The 20991-nt window shown below is 38.6% G+C and overlaps 1 protein-coding gene across 5 annotated transcripts in view; it reads right to left on the reverse strand.

Moving 5' to 3' along the window:
- LOC147335074 (uncharacterized) overlaps positions 1-20470 on the reverse strand; it is a 48786-nt gene extending 28316 nt beyond the window's left edge. For 4 of the 5 annotated variants that reach the window (XM_086275780.1, XM_086275771.1, XM_086275789.1 and 1 more), the window contains exons 1-11: positions 20339-20470; positions 13106-15197; positions 8360-8421; positions 7626-7664; positions 7235-7501; positions 6495-6778; positions 5882-6096; positions 5465-5599; positions 2949-3047; positions 2726-2787; positions 364-2636 (exon numbers count right to left, since the gene is read on the reverse strand). In XM_086275780.1, coding sequence (XP_086131906.1) covers positions 364-2636; positions 2726-2787; positions 2949-3047; positions 5465-5599; positions 5882-6096; positions 6495-6778; positions 7235-7501; positions 7626-7664; positions 8360-8421; positions 13106-14827 — 5158 coding nt within the window. In that variant the 5' untranslated portion in view covers positions 14828-15197; positions 20339-20470. Of the gene's footprint in view, positions 1-363; positions 2637-2725; positions 2788-2948; positions 3048-5464; positions 5600-5881; positions 6097-6494; positions 6779-7234; positions 7502-7625; positions 7665-8359; positions 8422-13105; positions 17215-20338 lie in introns of those variants that run through there. The other variant, XM_086275765.1, reaches the window with a different exon arrangement.
- Between the last annotated feature and the right edge of the window lie 521 nt (positions 20471-20991).

Here is a 20991-nt window from a genome sequence, read left to right on the forward strand (position 1 = left end):
AAAAGGAGGAGAAGTTTTATTCAGATAGATTGCAGTATTTTGAAAAAGAATTTTAGAAGCAAACCTCATGAACATGTCCACAGGCAGACATAAACTAAAGAAATGGCAGCAAACTCAGTAGGAATGTGTTCATAGAAATGCATTGAGTCCTGTGAAAACTATTTTTCAACATGAGTGTATGTTTTTTCATTATCAGTAACAAAGACACAACCTGTATTTTGTGTCTCCAACAACACTGTCCTACATATTCCATGCAATACTAAAGTCACAACTAATAATGCTAATAATGGTGCCTAACTGTTACCTTACTTATTCCTAAAATATAGAGTTTCAGTTTCACAAGCTTAATGGTATCAAACATACCTTTTTGCTGTGCGACTGTGTTCACACTCTGAACCGTCTGCTTTGCCTCCAGGGCAGCTTCAGTTGAACTTCCTGACATTTGCAGGATTTTTTGTCCTAGTGCAGTTGTGGACTCTGGATCTGGCATCACACTCTGTCGGATCTGTGATGAGGATGGCATTTTTATAGTTGTCTGTGGTGTCTTTAGTGGTGTCTTTAATGGGGTCGAAGGTTTGGGTAGAGATGCATCTAGTATGGTGTCAGCTGTATCAATTGAAGGTTGATTCTCCTTGAATTTGGTTGCTAGGGCCTTTTTACATGCTCCAATCTCCAGTGATTCAGCACGTTTGGTATCTTTTGCATCTACATCAACACTGGTAGATTCTACTGGGTGCTTTGTTTCAGAAGCTGCGAGATTTCTTGTTTCAAGAACCTTGGTTGTGTTTTCAAGCACTGTTGCAGATTTTTGAATCTCCAAAGTTTCTGTGTTTTTGACAATGGTCTGTGTCGTATCAGTAGAGCTTTCAACTTCCATGGACTCTGTCTCTTTTGTTTTTCCAGATTCTAGTGATTCACTGTGTTTGGCCTCTTTTGTCTCAGCTCTGGTCTGCAGTCTCTGAGGGTGATCAATTGTTGGTGTGGTCTTGGTTGTACTGGCTGGTGTCTGACCCTCACTCGATTTGGCTAGTAAGGCCTTTTTCTCAGCAAAATGTTCGACTTCCATTGCCTCGTCCACATCATTTTTGGCAGATCCAGGATCTTGAACCTTTGTATCCTCAAAGCAATCCTCAGTGTGTTTGGGCTCTTTTGTCTCAACTTTCAACAATTTTGCCTGCTGCTGTGTTTCAGAAACTGATACATTTTTTGTCTCAGGAATCTTGGTTTTCTTTTCGTGAACTATTCCAGATTCTTGAACCTCTGAATTCTTGTAGGATTCCGTTTTTTTTATGGTAGTCTGTGTTCTATGAGGTGTATGAATCGGATATTTTGTTGGAGATACATCAAGTGTAATCTGAGTTGTGCTGGTTGGTGTCTGATCCTTATTGGATTCGGTTAGTTCAGTTGTTCTGTCAGTAAAATGTTCTGTGGGCTGTGTCACTTTTTTATTCCCAGAATCAAGTGGTTCAGTATGGCTGGCCTCTTTTGTCTCAGCTTTGGCTAATTCTGTCTGCTGCTTCATTTCAGAAGCAGATGCATTTCTTGCTCTGTCTTCCGGCATAACTGCAGATTCTTGAACATTTACATCACTTTTGGGAGTCTTGAAGGTCTCATCAGGCTTATTTTCTGAAGCTTTAGGTTTGGGTGGAACATTTGTGGCATGAACTGTGTCCAACATGCCTTTTTGCTCCTCTTGACCCTTTTCGATCCTTTCAGGTGTCTGCTTTGTATCCAAAGCAGCTTGAGCTGAGCTCCCTAAAGTCTGTAGTGGTGTTTGTCCTATTTCAGAGGACTCTGGTTCTCGTAAGCATTTGCTACCGGAAAAACTTTCAATTTCCATGGGCTCTACGACTTTTGTATTCACAGACTCTAATAGTTGAGTGTGTTTGACCTCTTTTTCCTTCTGATTAACTTTTTCATCAGCCTGGTTCTTTGTTTCAGAAGCTGTTGCATTTCTTGTTTCAAGTACCTTGGTTGTCTCCTCACTCACCACTGTTGGCTGCTGAAACTTCATTTCCATTTCTGGTGGCTTTAAAGTCTCTACACCAGGCTTATCTTCTGAAGTTTTAGATTGAACATTAGTGCCCTTTACAGTAATTTCTTCCACATTTAATGTTGTTGAAGTTCCTGTTGCAGCCAATTGTTGTAATTGACTTTGAGGTTTGTCGATAGTTGAGGCCGTTTGTGCTTGGGCAACTAAGACCTTTGCACGAGTGACAATTGCAGTTCCTTTAATTGGATTCACAGTCTTTTTTGACAATTGGACCACCTTGACTGTATCTTTAGATGCAACTACAGAGCTTTTACCATTGCTTTCAGATCTTTTGAGGGCAGGTCTTTGTTTTGAGACGGCATCACCCTGCTGCTTTCCTGAACTTTTGGAATCATTACAACCTTTAAGATTTGAAGCATCTTTCTTCTCTTGAACAACATTTACAGCTCCTTTTGCAGCTACTTTGCCTTGCTTTAAGGTTTTGGAAATCGGTTTTGTTGAGACACTTTTTGCTTTGGAAACCAAGACTTTTGCTTTAGTAACAAGTTTGCCTGTTGTATTTTTTTTGTCTCCAGATGACAAAGACAACGGCTTTTTAAAAGAATTTCCAGTTGAAGCAGATTTAGTTGACTTGACGATTTTTCTGTGAAGAAAAGATTTTAATAAGTGCAAATGACAGGAACAAAGAGAATCTCAATCGAGATGAAGGTCTGAATGTCAAGCATATCTTACTTCGGTGGAAGCTTCTGTTGTTTTTTGGAAAAGGTTGGAAGAGGCTTCTTTGTAACAGTATTCTGTAAACAGATTTAGTTTGAATAAACATGAAAAAGTATAATATATTAAATTACATAATAAAATTAGTAAAAGAAATACAGTATAATGATGCTACAGCAATACATTCCAAGTTTTGACAGTTTGACCATAATTAAAAAACAACTCAGAAAAGGTACAATACCTGTTCTCTGACAACAGTGACTGGTATTCCTTTTATGTCGATGCTCTTTAACTTTTTCAGTTTTTGAGCATCCTCTTCTTTCATGAAATTCACTTTTGCCTACATGTGCAAATAAACACACAAAGTGAAATCATTGTGATTATTTCAACCATCTAGACTATGTCCCCACTATATTCACAAACTAAAGGTCAGATTTACCATGTGGGGCAAATTAGCCAGAGACCACATTCACATTCAGTACCAAGACCAGCACAAAACAGTGGTTCAAAAACAAGCAGACATAACAGCAATCAACTAAACTAAACTTTAATTAGGTATAGGTTGTTTTTTTGTTTTGTTTTTTTAAATCTTCTCTTCTAAAACAGCACTTCAAATCATGTAATGGCATGTTTTTTTACACAAGCCTGAACTGTCAAATATTGCTCATAAAAAGAGATTTTTTGGGATGAAAAGCATGTTTTGCTGCTTGGATAATCCCCAACCAAACAGCAAAGCAATAACCAAAAACAGAACAAGGGCACTTCTATACATGTTTATGTAACTCAGAGTTATGTTAGGTTATTGTAAAACTTTCAGTCATGTAAAAGAGAAAGAGCAGGTTGATATGGGCTCAAATTATGGTCATAAATATTTTGTACTTGTAAATCAGGATTTGTATGTGTAAAAAGAATTTGTGTGTGCGTAAAAAAGATTTGTGTGTTAAAAGAATTTGCGTGTGTGTGCAAAAAAGATTTGTGTGTGGACTTAGCCAAAAAACTACGTGAGAAAGTCTGCACTCAAGTTTCAAGTTACAAGTACGGATTTTGACCCTATTTTTCTTCCTTTGATCTGATTGGCCAATGTCATGTCAATCACAAATTTAACTATCCAATCTGAGAACAGATGGGTTTGGCTGTCGAAGGGGTGCTTTTTTGAACTGCACGTCCTTGAAGGGTAATAGTTTGAAGCTAGAAGATCTCTATATAAATATCTGGTAGAAGCTAGGTCCCCTAACTTTCAGCAGCTGAAAGGATAAAGTTGTGGTATATCAGTGGTTAGAAATACCATTATTACTTTAGGATTAGTTTAACACAACGTCAGGGCTGACCCGGGACCATTGCTGTGAGTCACAGTGCGCAGCATAAAGGTCCTTTCACATCGGACGCAGCATGTGCTGCTAATGCTAACTGCTAACTAAAAGCCAGGGATCCAGAATTTGTTGCGCTGGCTGCTGGGCTCTGTGGGTTGTTGCAGCAGCTCTACCTGTACTAGATGCACCTGCTCCTTGTCGTTTCTATCTCTAATTTTTTTTCTTTTCAAGAGTTTTTTTTTTTGCTGGTTCTTCAAATGTTCAATAAAAACATGTATGCTCATTCATAACGAAGGACAGCTTTGTAATTATCCCCACTAGTGAAGACTGTCATTTTCACAACACTGCCCCCCCCCCCCCCCGCCGGAGGTTCGCAGCGCTGTTGAAAAGGTTCAGGAGATCCCTGTATTAAGCATGTAAACCTGTGACACAAAAATCACAAAACTCAGACCACCACAGACTGTTTTCCTGGTGATGAAGGAAAACCTGGGCTGGCATGTAAAAGGGCATTTATTCCGTTCAAGGACCTGCAGTTCAAAAAAGCACCCCTCAAACAGCCAAACCCATCTGTTCTCTGATTGGATAGTTAAATTTGTGATTGACATGACATTGGCCAATCAGATCAAAGGAAGAAAAATAGGGTCAAAATCCGTACTTGTAACTTGAGTGCAGACTTTCTCACGTAGTTTTTTGCCTAAGTCCATACACAAATCTTTGTTACACACACACACACACACACACACACACACACACACACACAAATCTTTGTTACACACACACACACACACACACACACACACACACAAATCTTTGTTACACACACACACACACACACACACACACACACACAAATCTTTGTTACACACACACACACACACACACACACACACACACAAATCTTTGTTACACACACACACACACAAATCTTTGTTACACACACAAATTCTTTTTACACATACAAATCCTGATTTACAAGTACACAATATTTATGACCACAATTTGAGCCCATACATTGAGGTCAAGGGCATATGTACCACCTTCATAAGGTCCAATTAAAGCATTTCAGTCAGGTTGAGGTCTGGACTTTTACTATTGCACGGTCTAACTGTGGGGTGAATTTACTAGAACGTCCACTCCTGAGAAGATTGCCTTTGAATATTTTCCACTTGTGAAGAATCTTTCTAACTTTAGAATGGTGGACTACAAATAGTGGTATAAATAGCCTAAAAATACAGATTGACTGATAATAATAACTGACTATCTAAGATCATTGCTTATGTCTTTCCTCCTTGGCATTGTGTTAACACACACCTAAATAGTCCATATGCTCACACTTCCTTAGAAACCTTAGAAATGACAAAGGGTGTACTTCCTTTTTCACATGACTCCATGTACCACATACCTTTATAGCAAAAACATATCAGCTGATTACTCCCACTATACATACCTCTAGCTTGGACCTGTACAGTACAATGGACTCTGTTTTTCCAAAATGTTCCACAGCAGCAACCACGTCTTCATGAGAAAAAGTTTCGACAATCCCATGTAATTTGACCATTGTTGAAGTAAAAGATTTACTAGCCTGTGCAAACAGACAAAAAAAAAAAAAATCAGTAACTAACTATAGACTTGACTGTGAATGATTGAAACTAGTTCCGTTTATAATTTGTTTGGTGTAGACAAACACATCCTTGTCTGTCGACGAGTCCTGTTAGTCATAAGGAAAACTTTTCTTTTAATTGTTTCTTTCTTTTCCCTTTATCACAGATCAAAACATTTTCTCAGTGCCTTAGACCCAAAAGTTGAGGATGAAAGAAGGAACTATATTACTTAGCACTCCTTAACTGTTGGCAAACACACCAACCTTAGGCTTTGAAGAGGTACTTGCTTCACTCTTATGAAGTCCAGGTTTACTTTCAGATGACTTGGTGGTCTTCGCCTTCTTTGAGGAGGAGGATGTAGAAGCAGAGGATGATAATGATAATGGTGACTTCATCTTGGCTAGCTCAGCCAGTATGACAGGAGCGATTGTTTCAGCTATGGCCTCCAGGTCAGACTTTTTTGACAAAGAGTGGAGACCTAGAAGGACAAAGATGGAAAAAGAGTCACACTTTGGTGGTTCATATGTCTAAACAGAGAAGGTTATCCTGTCAGTTGGAGTGTTTTATTAAAAAAAAACAGAGATAGGTGAAATTTCTGTAATTTCAGTAGTTATTTTATTTATTTTTTAAAGTTAAATGGTAAATGGCCTGTATTTGTATAGCGCTTTACTTAGTCGCTATGGATCACATAGACAGACAGACAGACAGACACACATACATACAGAACATTTTCACTATACTCCACAGCAGTATAGTGAAAATGCTGTGGAGTATGAATTTGATTATGTTTGACAATGAAAACATACATTTGGAAGTGGGAGAAATGTATTAATTATGAGTATATTTTAAGTTATATGTATGTGCACACTGCCAAACCTGTGGTTTCCAGCAGCTGTTTAGCAAGTCTTTTTGTACTGCTGTCCAACTTCTTTTGTTGAGGCCTCTTTTCTGATGATGAGCTCTTATGACTTCTGCTCAGTGGCAAACGCTTATCATCTTGTCTCCTTGTCAGCAATCGTCTTTCATCACTCCTCTTTTGTAGTAACTGTTTCCCATCTCTCCTTTTCGGTGAGGATCGTCTTTCACGGCTCCTTGAATGTGATTGATAATGCAAGGAGGCAAGATAGTCCTTCCGTGGGGAGAAGGAACGAGACCGGGACCTAGAAAGTAAGAATCAAACATTTTTTTCAAAAAGTGGTTCAGTATGACTGGCCTCTTTTGTCTCAGCTTTGGCTAATTCTGTCTGCTGCTTCATTTCAGAAGCAGACGCATTTCTTGCTCTGTCTTCCGGCATAACTGCAGATTCTTGAACATTTGTATCACTTTTGGGAGTCTTGAAGGTCTCATCAGGCTTATTTTCTGAAGCTTTAGGTTTGGGTGGAACATTTGTGGCATGAACTGTGTCCAACATGCCTTTTTGCTCCTCTTGACCCTTTTCGATCCTTTCAATAAGGACATTTTCAAAACTGCCAATGAAATACCTCAAAGAAAAATTTCTATTACAAATCCAGTAAGGATAAAAAGATCAAACCTAACACTGATGCCATGATACAATTCACTGGAATGGAAATCTTTTATTTATTTATTTTTTTATTTTTATTTTTTTTAAATCGGACCTGCGAGCACGTCTGGAGCTGTTTGGCGTTTGTGATCCACTACTGAGTTTCTCTCTTCTCTCCCCAGAGCTGTAGTGGTGGTGAGGGCTCTTTGAGCGAGAGCATAAATAGCTTCCATGTTTAGGCCTTCTGCCATCCAAACCAAGGCGGCGACGTGGGCTGTGTGAGCGAGAACGGGAATGACTCTCACGCCTGGTTTTCTGATGACGATGCTGGGAAGTTTTGCCAGAGGTGGAGGACGAGGACTTCTTTCCTGTATTTGAAGCACTAATAAGAGCAACAGAGGTTTAAAAAAAAGAAAAAGAAACTATAAATAACTGTAAAAAAACAAACAAACAAAACCCTGCAAAGCTGCTGTACTTTTAATTTCCCAAAAGACAAAGACTTTTACCTTTGGTACGTCAGTACTTTACCATCCCACTGTGGATATCTGTCAAAATAAATAAATAAATAAATAAATATATATATAAAAATATAAGGGAAATCAAAAATCTATTAAAACAGCAAATGTTTTAAAAATGTAGATTTCTGCAACTACTAATCAATCTTAAAAGCATGATTTCTCGAGGGATCAATTAACCCTGGCAGATCAACCCTATTAACAATGTTGCTTGAGAAAAGTAGCTCACCTTACAATTTTTAAAACTGATTTTGATTACCTCTTCAACAAGCTATAGAGCAGCAGTCCCCAACCCCCGGGCCACGAGAGTTGAGGCTCAGATGTGAAATGTATGATTTTCAGGGTTTTTAGCGTTATTTTGTTGTCGTTTTTATCGTTAACTCTGTTTTCCTGGGTCTTTTCAGGTGTGTTATGAATAAATCTTTTTTTTCGATACTGGTACTTGTTTTATTTTGTTGTATTTATCCGCGACACCTTAAAGGCCGGTCCGTGAAAAATATTGTCGGGCAAAAACCGGTCCGTGGCGCAAAAAAGGTTGGGGACCACTGCTATAGAGGATATACTACCCATCTAAACTACTAACTCCAAAGCATCAGGAACAATGCTACGAAAGACTTTATAACGTTACAACCACTCATTCTGTTCAGTAATCCACTGAAACGTTAGGCCAAAACGTGTTCAGACATCCCCAGTTAAAGAAAAAGTTAAAAGAAGAAAAGACTGACCGTTTCCGAAGAAGTTTGCAGTTGTCAAGGTGAAAGCTGGTATTCTGGTGAAGGAGCCATTCCTAGTAGTCAGAACAAACATTTTAGATGGGCCTCATTGTCATAGCAAAAGTATTATTAACCACAACCGCTCGGGTGACGTTTTTTCTAACCATCTGACAACCAATGTACTTAGCATTCACAGCAGCCTTTAGACTTCTTTCAAAGTTTGGACATCAGCTGACTGTTCATAAGCCATAGTGAAAAGCAATAAATGTACATACAAGTATGATAAATCTATAAAGACAAAATCCTTAAAGATTGAATAATTTAGCATATTTATAAACAACACCAAATAGGATGGCATGGAAGACCACAGTCATGGATTTAGTAACAAAACAAAAAAAATACAGAAATGTAAAAAGTCTTGCAGGACTCTTGATTCTGCAACATAGGTCTCTTCTGTCCTATGTGTGAATGTGTCAATAAAAATGAGTCCTGAGGTTTGATGTCATTTCAGCAGAGGTCAGGTCTGGATGGAGATGGAAAACAAAAAACAAAAACAACAACAAAAAAAACCCCACCTGTAATTGGTATTTGGGCAGTCAAAGAAGAAGACCCATCCCCCTTTTTCTAAAGGTCTCGCATTGGGGGTTTTCATTTTATAGCACAGTAGTATGCCAAAGTCTTGAACCCCTTGTTTATTTATACTAAAACAGGAAGTAACTACAAGGACTCACTGAAAGTCTGCAAGCAATATCCGGTTGTTCAGTGATGACGCGACGAATCCTACTTCCGAGTCTAAAGTAGTCTGCGTTTAATATGGCTTTTGTGTTGTTAACATGTTTAATGTTATGTATTTTCTTCTATTTAATCTCAAAAAGCTCCTAAAACAGTCAGTGATCCCTGTTGACCTCCCTCTGCTTTTATTACCAGTAATCATTTATTTAAGCTCAGTTTTTAAAACCTTAGGATGTAACTACAGCCCAGCCCATGCAGCAGTATATGAATGACTAACCTCGTATTGTGGATGGATTGTCTCAGTTGTTCTCCTGGCTGAAGTTTGGTCCTTTACAGCATCCTGCCATGCGATTACATTTGTTCCTGACCACCGAGAACACTCACGTTAACTTTTATCGAGTGGAAAAAAGTTAGCTTGTTTATATTATGCTAACATAGCTGTGTCGCTAGCGGTCACGTAGCACATCATTATATACCAGCTAGCCAAACTTCAGTAACCCTACAAACGTCACTGCTGTTTAGTTTTCTGTCTTCATTTATGCTGGAAGTGATAACAGAGCTGTACGTTTTAATTTGTTTCCAAAACCCCGCAGTCAGGACATGCTATATTGTATTTAGATAGAAGCTAGCGAGCTAACTTCCTGCTAACTTCTAACTCCGTTAAATGTCATAAATTCCGTTTTCATGGATGCCTGGATGTTAAACTAGAGCTGGGCGATATGAGATTTTTTCATATCACGATATGTTTTTTTCATTTCAGGCGATAACGATATCTATCACGATATAAGCCAAATAACTATATTTGTAAGATTTAAATGTGCCGTTGCTCACAAGTAAAATGTGAAATAATCAGCAGCTTGTTTTTATTTAAATATTTATTTCCCATAATAAGTTCAACAGGGTAGATGTACTTAAGGAACATGAGACTTTTTCAGATAAATAAAGGCAAATATTGCAAACTACACAAAAGGCAGCCGCTAAAGCGTTTAAGTTTCAAAATAGAACAAATGAAACAGACTAAATTGTCAATTCCACTTAGAAACAAAGTATTAATTCTAAAAATAAATCTTAGTTTGTTTTACAGAAGAACAGACAAAACTGACTAACTTTTGTCAATATCAAATAAACTGAGAACTAAAAGGAAATTCTCAATCTCTCCTTGTTGTATAGCTTAGCTTTTCAAACAGTTTTAACAGTTACTTTAGTCTGACAAAAGCCGAATGACGAATTAGCGCTTCCAGTCAGAGACTGAGGCTACGTCCACACGTACACGGGCATTTTTGAAAACGGAGATTTTCCGTTTTCGTTTTAAAAAATAATCCCGTCCACACATAAAAGCAGAAATGAAGGAAAACGCTGCTATGAACATGCCAAAGCAGCAGGTGGCGCTAGATTCCTAACCGTGCAGAAATGTTGGCCAATCAGAAGTCTAGAAGCCTCGGTGGGAAAAAGTAAACAAAGCTGGGGCATAGAAGCAGAACCGAGTCGTATGTGTGGACGGACAGTAACTGTGTGTATATGTAAGCATTTAAACACTGCAGAGAGTAGAATTAACAGTATTGTAGAAATTCATTTCACCGAAACAATAACGTGGCGCACAGTGTGACGCATGCACCAGTTTATTGTATTTCCAGACTTGCTTTCGGCACAATTTACAGTGCACGCTACTCTGTTTTTGTCAGACTTGAAATAGCCGAAATACCTTCACACTACGGAACTTCAATGGCTCTTCCGTTCGACAATCTCTCCGGCATTGGAACCATCATCTGTTTTCTCTTCGGTCACACTCGGTTGATTTTTCTAGTCGGCACACTCATTTCCTCCATTATGCGCTAGCTCCATTACCCGCTGGCTGCTTCCCAAACAAACACACGTGCGGCTTGGCACTTGTGCTGTACGTAACAAGTCACGCGACGTGACGCTGCGGCTGTGATTGGTTCGGCTCTGCGCTACTTAATTTGGATTGGCTGACCTTTTTTTTTTTTTTTTTTTTTTTTTTTAAAGAGGACAAGAGCGGCGAGGTCTATCGCGATAGCTTAATTTCTCTATCGAGTAAAAGTTATATCGCGATACATATCGTTATCGTTCTATCGCCCAGCTCTATGTTAAACTCAATTGTTACACCTGGTAGAGCAGAACGCTGATCATTTTATTAAAGATGAAAGACTTTAGACAGTTTTTCAACTCTTAGTAATGCCATAGTGATCGTTTGATATATGGACCTGCAGCGGAGTTTAGACCCAGACACGGCTAGTGACGTCAGACTGAACAATCGGATAGAAATAAACTTTATGAGGGCAAGACAAGAGTTTTTAATAACATCTGGATACCAATATTTGGAATGGTAAATTGTTAAATGGCCTGCATTTGTATAGCGCTTTACTTAGTCCCTAAGGACCCCAAAGCGCTTTACACTACATTCAGTCATCCACCCAGTCACACACACATTGACACACTGTTGATGGCAAGCTACATTGTAGCCACACCCACCCCGGGGCGCACTGACAGAGGAGAGGCTGCTGGACACTGGCGCCACCTGGCCCTCTGACCACCAGATGTTATTAAAAAAGGTTCTTGACAGCCACCCTTCCACTGAGACCATGATGAGGCTTCAGTGAACAGGAGATTGTTCAACTGAAGGGCCACATGCATGTTGCAGGTCTTTTTTTTTCCTCCTGTCTCTGAAGGACATGACTTTCAGGTACTGTTTATCTGCTTTAAATAGTTTTTCCAATACTGTCACTTCTCTTTTCTTGCACTTGTCCAGCTTCCTCAAAATATTTTAAGGACACATGCTAAGGTTTTGGCTAATGGCTCTTTTGGAATCATCTTTTTGGCGCAAAACCACTACACGTTCTGCAGTGGTCAGAAAGTGTTATCTTTGGCAATTTACATGTATTTAACTAAAAATGTATTTCTGCAACAAGCTGACAAAGTGCGTAAAATTACAATTTAAAAAGAATTAGTTGCCTAGTTATCGGTTTTGTGTAGACACACTAGTGGTTCAACCTGTGGGCTTGCTGGATTTTTTTTATTGGTTGAATCATTCATAGATCAGTGTTAACTGGTTTAACAAACAAACAAAAAACATTCCTCTGAAAATTGTTTGGTACAAGAACTGGAGTGAAATGAGTGAAAAAGCAGCCAATGTCCAAAGACAATCTTTGAAAGTCCTTCATAAAGCCTGGAGAACTATTGCTCAATACCATTTGCAATAACAATTGCATCTCTGGATCCTTGGAAAGGAAATGCAAGGGGCTCAAGACTTTTGCAGCATACTATAGAACATCTTAATTTTGCTTCACAATCTCAACCAATGACTGTCACTGCAAGATGACTGCTACTCTTCTTAAGACAGTAACTGTTCTTAAGTGGATGGCTGTAAACTAAATATGAATTAGGGGGAAAGTCATCTTTCTGATGCTCATGTTCCTCAGATTTGCAGACTCTTCATCTTCACTTATCGTTTTCTTTTTGTTGGGCAGAAACTTCCAATTTGCCATTATTGTTAAATTAAATTAGAAAAAGGGTAACTATGAATTACTTTCAGAGACTAACGCAGCTCGGATAATCCAATCTTAACTATTTTCCCCATAAATACAACATCTGGCAATCTCCCTTGTGCCCTAAGTGACATGTTTTGACATGTCAACATATATGAATAAAGATGTTGTTTGAGAACCATTATAAAATGTTCCAGTTTTTTCAAGAGGCAGCTCTAGTAAGCTATATGAGCAGACTGATGCACACCCAGTCATTTTCTTCTAGACTGAAATATGACAGAAATCATTTACTTCATAAGTCTTGTATTTGTCCAAGGTGGAAAGACTTAAATAACAGATCAGAAGAATATGCTACAGAAATTTACATTTAAAAAAGCAGTCGTAAAGTTTGGAAGCAAGGAGGTTGTTTCACAAATTAATGTTGGTTTTTTGGTTCTTTTTAAAATTAACCAAAATGATAGACAGAAATAAATACCCATAATGTTCTAAATGGAGACAGAAGAGAGTACGGTCTTCCACTCACCTTCATACCAGTACATTTTTGCAAACACAGAGAACAGGTATGTGGAAAGGTTTGTGGTGTGGCTGCAGCATAGTCTTGCATCATGGCCAACGCTGGCAGAACCTTTGATAGCTCCCTGTCTGCACGACACTGCGTGCTGGAAAGTGGCAGCGGCATATAAACGAAGTTCACTGGTTTAGGAATTATCTGAGGTGCTAGAGGAGTAGCTGGTTTTGCAGACTGGCATTGTCCCATTTGCACTGGTGGTTGTTTCTGGTCCTGCTGCTGCTCCGCCTGTTTCTTTAGCTCCTGCTGCATCTGCCTTTGGTGCATCTTCTGATTGTTTATGGGTTTAGCAACCTTTGGCACTTGTTGTTGACTTTTACTTTGATCCTTGGTGCAGCTGTTATCCTTCTTGCCGATGAGCACAAGCCCAGGTTGATCAGGATGCACACCACGTGCAATATGACTGAGAGGTGGTTGGATTTTTAATGCCAAATGGCAATCTGGCTCTGGTTCTTTCAAAGGAACTGGTTTGAATTTGAGAAGTCTTAAGTCTGTGTCTTTCTTTGGCAGAGAGAAAGAGCTGATGATTTCTTGAGATGCCTGGTGTGGCTGAGTCAGCAATCGTTGAGTTAGATTCCTGCTTGGAGGAGGCTCATAGCTCTGCATTGAACTATTAATGGAAACAGTACCCCGGTGGTCATGTGAAGAAACCAAGGTGCTGGTTTTCACCTCTGCCGTACCTTCTTGCAGTGGTTCTCTATTGCAATTGTCACCATCACAAGTGTCCATGAGCAACATACTGCCACTCTCACTACTGTTAGCTCTACTTTCACTGCTCTTTCCTATATCACTGCCAAACCCTCCAGCGTATTTGCTAGTATGTCCATAGTCAATCACTTTACTTGGTTTGATAATCTGTGCCAATTCGCCCTGTTGCATCCCTTCCCTTCTGAACCTGTCCATTACGGTCATGCTGGGGGTGGGTTGAGGTTCAGGACAGGCTTTTGAATGAACAATAGGTTTAACATTCTCAGCCTTCTTCATGCGGATTTGCCTTAAGATAAAAGGCAGATTGCCAGGGGTTATCTGGTCTTCAGGGTAGGAGATCAGATATTCCAAGTCATCTTTTTCAAGTCCAAAACGTAAAAGGATGTTAGAAGCTTCTTGTGAAGAGTACTTTGGGTAACTGGAATCAGTATTGAGCACAGGTTTCTCTTGCATTCGATAGTCAGAATCACCTAAGCCTGGAATGGACTGCATATCCTGTTCTCTTTCACCACTGCCTTGGAAGCTCAGTGAAGTAGATGAAAAAAATCTAGAAGAAACATTTTCAGTGACTTTCTTATAGGTTGACCAGTCCAAGGAGCAAGGCCCACTTTTAAAATCAGAGTGTCTTTGAGATGCTGAGCACATTGGACTGGAGGCAACCGTTGCAGTTGAAGAAATAAACTTGTCTTCTTGAGTGCTGGTAAAGCAAGGGGCCTGGTTAACAGGCTGCTGTCTCATCTCTGTCCTGGCTTGACCAAGATACATTTCTGTAGATCTCTTCATGCCTCCATCTAAAATAGAACTACTCTGTGGGGGGGTGTAGCTCACTGGAAAAGCACGCAGTGAAGGAATTGTTCCCAACGTAGTGTCAGAAGTTCCAGAGGATGCTCCAGAAGAGCTAAGCGCATTTCGACACTGCGCAGAACTTTCTATCCCAAAATTATAGGGGTTATGAAGGGGATGGGACATGGTTCAGAAAGTCAAGGATGGCCACAGCAGTCAATGGAATGGGTGTTTGAGTGTTTTGTTTTGGTTTTTTTACAAAGTAGGTATGCTGGAGGTCATTGTCAATGTGGAGCTCGTGCAAAATGCAAAGTGACCATTCAGTCAGGCAACCATAATCACGAAGTCTTGTGTGTAGAGAGATCCTTTAGAGAACTTCAAGTATGTGGTTTGATGGTGATCCTGGGTGCGGGAGAAGGGAAATCTTCAATAGCAATTACAAAACTGAGAAATTTTAAAAAAAAAAAAAGTTTTTGAACTGGTGTGGGCTTCAGCTTCCTGGATGGGTGAAATCCATCTGGAAGGTCTTGTCTGGATTTGTTCACTCTGTTGCTTCCTGCCAAATATAAATTTATCATTACAATATCAGGATCTTTACTACTAGAAATAAACAGGAAGCACAAACATCAAAGGTCAGATAAAAAGAGAAAACAAGGTCAGAAAACAGAAAAAAAAATGCAGGCAAACTCATTTACCACCAGCAGATTGACTACAAAAATTTAAAAACCAATTTGTACTTTAGAGAACATCATTATAAATCACTGAATAATTTGAACTGAGCTTTTTTGGGGCAGAATGACTGTGCAACGTACATTTTTAAGAGTAAAAAAAAATTATCTGTGCACAAAATTGAATTCATATAAGGTTTTCTTACATATACATTCAGAACACCTATGCTTTTGTAGTATCATTCTGTTTGCAAATTTTACCACTTTGTTTGAAATAATTTCTTCCCTGGCAAAAATCTGACTTTCAAGTATAGTCCACATAATTTGTTATCAGCTGAAGCTCAGGACTTTGAAAAGGCCATTCCAAAAGCTTAGTAGCTAGCCTGTTCCAAAACTAGCCCTATTGACATATCTGATTTTGTCGAAACTTTGCACAATGGTTTGGGGAGTTGCTAAAGAATTCTTCAGTAGTCTGTTTCTTTCATTATTATATCCACTCTAATTCGATGTACCAGCTTCACTGGCAGCAACAGCTCAATGCTTGTTCATAAAAAAAATCTCTCAAAGTCTTCTTTGTCCTTTTGGTAGGTTATCAACATTAACTGATTTTAAAAGTATTGATTTTGTTGCAGTGGTTTTTCTCTTCAGACGCAGCCTCTCGGTCAATGGTGATGTAAAACTTGCTCAGCAATGATCTTCTGTCAGCTCCCAATCCATGGCAGAGCTGTGCTTTGGTGGTTTTTGACTCTTCAAACCAACTTTTTATGGTGTCCTTCGGGTCTTTTTCAAATCTTAACAAAGTATGTACAGTTCCCAATGACTTATATAATTGAATCTATTCTATTCCATTCCATCTGATGATGCCAGAATCTGCAATGGTTTAGAAAGGGCTCAGACACATTTCTCACTTGTGTACTCCTATAATCCTCTTCAGATCTCCAGTGATGTCCTGGGAATCCCCCATTTTACTGTGTATTAGCTTCTACCAATGAGTGCTGTGAACCAAACCTTTCTGACACAATTATAACCTTGGCCTTGACAAGTTCAGAATTTTTCAAACTTTCACTGCTACTAAAATGTAAGCAGGTATACGGTCACATTTCAGAAAACCCCAAATATAGACAAAATATTTGGCACCAAATTCTTGACTGTTTTACTATGAAAGATATACGTTAGGGCTGCTCGATTATGGCAAAAATGATAATCACGATTATTTTCACTGAAATTGAGATCTCGATTATTTGACGATATTTATTTAACAATAACAATGTATTGAATAATGACTTTAAAGACTGTCAAAAAAATAATATAAAATAGTGTGCAAATACTGATAACAGTGCAAATGTTTGCAATATAAAAAATAAATGAAAAATGTAAACATCTATGTTTAGTGAACTTTGCAGTGTTGCTCTGTGGTGCAGCTACGACAATGTAGCAAAGTTTACACACTCTGTCTACTTGATCCACATCTGACTCCGTGAACCCATAACGTTTCCACACCACTGAAGTTTTTTTTACCTCTCTTTTCAACCAACAGCAGTCACTCTCCTCTCCAAATAACTTCTGCTTAGCTTTCAGAGCTTCCCTCGGGTCCGCTTAATCAGCGGTCCCCAATAACCGGGCCTCGGACCGGTACCGGTTCGTGAGTCGTTTGGTACCGGGCCGCGAGAGTTGAGGCTCAGGTGTGAAATGTATAGTTTTCAGGGTTTTTAACCGTTTTTCAGCGTTATTTTGTTATCGTTTTTAATCATTTACTCGGTTTTCCTTGGTCTTTTCACGTGTGTTATGAATAAATTTCCTTTTTTTCGGTACCGGTACTAGTTTTATTTTGTTGTATTTATCCGCTATACCTTAAAGGCCGGTCCATGAAAATATTGTCGGGCATAAACCGGTCCGTGGCGCAAAAAAGGTTGGAGACCGCTGCTCTTAATTGTTGTGACACGTGTTCGAAATGCAGAGAGGTGCGATCGGTTTGCCACACGGAGCAGCGCGAGAGTAAAGCACGAGGGAGGGGCTAATAATCGGCTCAGTCATTTTTAATGATCGTTGAAACCCTAGATCGTAATCGAGATTAAAATTCAATTAATTGAGCAGCCCTAATATACGTTATGCAGCCATTCAGCCCCAGAAAAAAATTACATTTCTCATAAATTACTGACAGCGTTATATTGATTTGACATTTATGTCCATGAATGTATGCACACTTATAATCTAAGTTGTGTATCAACATTCAGGTATTTAAATGCTGATGCCATTTAGAAAATTTGAAAACATTACCCAACCTTTGACTGTATTATCCAAAAAGATTGCAAAAGTATATCTTCAATAAAAATTATATCCAGACATTACTTCTCAAAGAAAAACAAACGATACACTCCTTGTTGATCTGGTAGGCAATGCAAGTGGTAATGCAAAAAAAATTAAAATAAAAACAAAAAAAATATTAAGGTTAGCAAGAAAAAAAAAAAAAAAACAAAAAAAAAAAAAAACATGCTTTTGGCTCATCTTCAGTCAGTCCACATATTTTCATCAGATGACATTGTCTTGCAGCCTGAGAAAGCCAAACCAATCTGGTATCTGACATGCAGTACGGACAGACCGTAAATCCAGCTTTACTTTGTGGTGTGGTAAAACATGTCCATGTCCAAACTCCTCTCCGTGAAGTTTTTGGTGCAGGAAAATGTCCCAGTATCCATTCGATGAGAGATGAGATTACCAACTTCATAAAAAATTATATATTTGAATGAGGATATTAAAAATGGTTAAAAATAAATAAAAATGAATGTGTGTGTCTGGGATAGAACAAAAATGCTTCCAGACAGCCTACAAGATAGAGGACTTGAACAATTTCACAAGACGTTTCAGGAGCAGTAAAAAACAACAACAACAAACAAACAAAAACAACAGCAATAATACTAGTAGTACAAAAGCTACAAAATAACATTACCAGATATTATCTAGCAAGTATTTAACATCTTAACATTTTGTGCTCGTATACTACACATCATGCACAACTTCTAAAATTAAATGATTCTTAGAAATGCAGGAAATACAACTCTAGACTAAAAGTGCCTCAAGTCAATAACTTGAAACTAGAGCACAGAGTGTGAAATACAGCCCACAGACTCGATCCAGCTTCCTGCTGCCAAAAATTAAAAAAATTAAACTGTGTCCAAACAAACTTTTTCATAGGACAAAATAACACCTTTACTCAAAATGTAAACTATAGAGACACAAAGCTGCATCTAAGTGACCTTTTCAAAAAGCCATATTTCCTAACAAGTTTTTGGTTTAATAATTAAACAAAATATTAACCCATTCCTACTCGTTGTGTCTTCTAAAATTCAGTTCTGCATAACTCAGCACTATGTACATCATGTTTCAATTCAGTTTTTCACAATGTAGCACTTTAGTCTGTTTTCCAAATCAAGAAGAAGTAAAACACAGTATCTGCAGCTGACCTAGAGGAGCTAAAGGCTGCTTGCAGCTGCTTTTCTCTCTGGATCGCTCAGTGGGGTTTTTTAGCAGTTCGCTTGAGCTCGGGTTTGGTGGCCCATGATGGTCCAGGTGTGCTGAGGCATACAAATCCACGTAACTACAGCCCAACTCAATAACAGACAGCATTGTCTCTCTAACTACACCACCTCTCCCTTCATTTATTTTTCATCTGAATTAAATTTTCATGATATTTATCCATTTTTGAAATTAAATTACATGTATTTGCTTTGAAAAACAACTCTCTATATGTAAATTATTGAATTTATGTGCAGGGACTACTCTGAGAAGTCTTTGCAATACATCTACGTTACAGATGAAAGAATATTACTGAGCCAAAAGTAAGTTGAATAAGACCTTTAGATTGCAGTTGTAAAATGAAAAGTCTGTTAACTTACATGCGGAACTTGCCTGTGTTATCAAACCCAGTAAGCGCTAATGGTTCTGCATTCATGACTCTTCTCAGTGCAGAATATCATTGCTAACATGTTAAATAGGAGTTAATTAAAGTTTCTTCAAGCTATACTCTTATTCCTCTACATCACACATTGGCCAAGGTGACTAATAAGAGAAAGGTTATCTGTTAAAATTATAAGTTAGAGTAATTACTCATTAATTGCTACTGCTCAATCGTTTCCACACACCTACATTTTCAAAATGTTTCAAAATGTGTGGTAAAAAGTGGGTGTACACAAGCTAATCTTCATTTAAATATCTGTATCTCTTTCTTTTAGCAGTGCACAGGGAAATAGGACCCTGTAACTTAGTAAAATAAGTGATCAGATTTCCTTAATGCACTATGAAATTTTTTTGCATTAAAGAAAAGTTGATTCTCCCTGTCAAATATCCTGTCAACTACAGTTCTCAGTAAAAAAAAAAAAAAAGAAAAGAAAGAAAAAAACCTTTATGATTATGATGATCATAATCATAAAGAAAAAATTGCCATCTGTACATCACTTGCTATTTTGGTTATCAAAACCTGACCAGGTGCTTTTTTAAACAATTAAACCTAACAAAGTGTTTTTTATTACTAAAACCTTGTCATGCTGTTAGGTTAGGTTTAGGGGAGGTCTGTGCCACCCCATTTTAAAAAGCCTGGGAATCCCCTGTTTGCAATTAGGCCTTTGCTTTGCCTGTACACAGGTATACACACTCATATACATATGTATATCTATACAAGTCTCTTCTTATGTTTTTTTTTTTAACAAAGAAAAGAAAAGTGTTTTAAACTGTATACCATCTAAGAGAACATGCACATGCGGCCCACATTTTGCAGCATTTATGATACAAACAGATCTTTTTCATATGGATGCTAAAAGTATTATCCCAAGCTCACACTCCTCTGCATGAAACATGGCAGCACGGCTATCCAACTGTTTCTCCAAACAGTAGCTGCTGCAATTTTTACAGGCTGCCTTTACTAGCTTAACTGAGGTTAGCTTCTAGCTAAGCCTGAAACGACTAACGGCGTACACACATCCACTGAGATTAAAAACATGTCGCTCTGTGTTTAGTAAGAGCTCCCGTTACATACCGTTCGTAATAAATGCGTAGCCAACAGCTTTGATTGCGTCTGTGTTGTCCTCCGCTTTCTTATCTTGGGTCCAAATAAAAACTGTCCCTGTTTAGTGTGACGTCTCGTGCAGGCGGAACGGACTTCCGCTTTATAAGACCTCCCTTCAAAATAAAAGCATAAACTTCAAATCTGGCTTTCTCCACACAAATCTATCGCTTAGAGCAGTGGTTCCCAAACTTTTTTTGCTGGGCCCCCTGTTGTATGTTCACCAGTATGATAATGATGAAGCAGTAATCTCAGTTAACGTGGTTTTATTAACCAGCACAGCAGCAGAGAACTTACATGCTTGGATTCAATAACGGAATGGCGCCTATACCACTCAAAACACACACACACCTACACGGAGGTACGGCAAGCGGATTAGGACAAAATACCAAACTAACAGCAGGTTATCTACATCCCCCTTCTTTAGTACATCCCCAACCGGACATAAAGTTTAATGCATACTGAATAATAATAATCACAGCATAAAAGGTGACATACGCTGACCTGATTCAGCCGGAATTTGCACTTTAATGGGTTTAGTCGCAGGTTTACTTCACTGGCACGATCAAGGACTTTTCTCAGGTTGTCGTCATGTTCTTTCATGGTTCTTCCGCCGATGACTATAT

Source organism: Aulonocara sp. 'chitande type north' Nkhata Bay, linkage group LG3 (genome assembly GCF_057382095.1).
Source record: "Aulonocara sp. 'chitande type north' Nkhata Bay isolate Kocher_YH1m ecotype deep benthic linkage group LG3, A_spYH_male_GT1.1, whole genome shotgun sequence".
Taxonomy (NCBI): domain Eukaryota; kingdom Metazoa; phylum Chordata; class Actinopteri; order Cichliformes; family Cichlidae; genus Aulonocara; species Aulonocara sp. 'chitande type north' Nkhata Bay.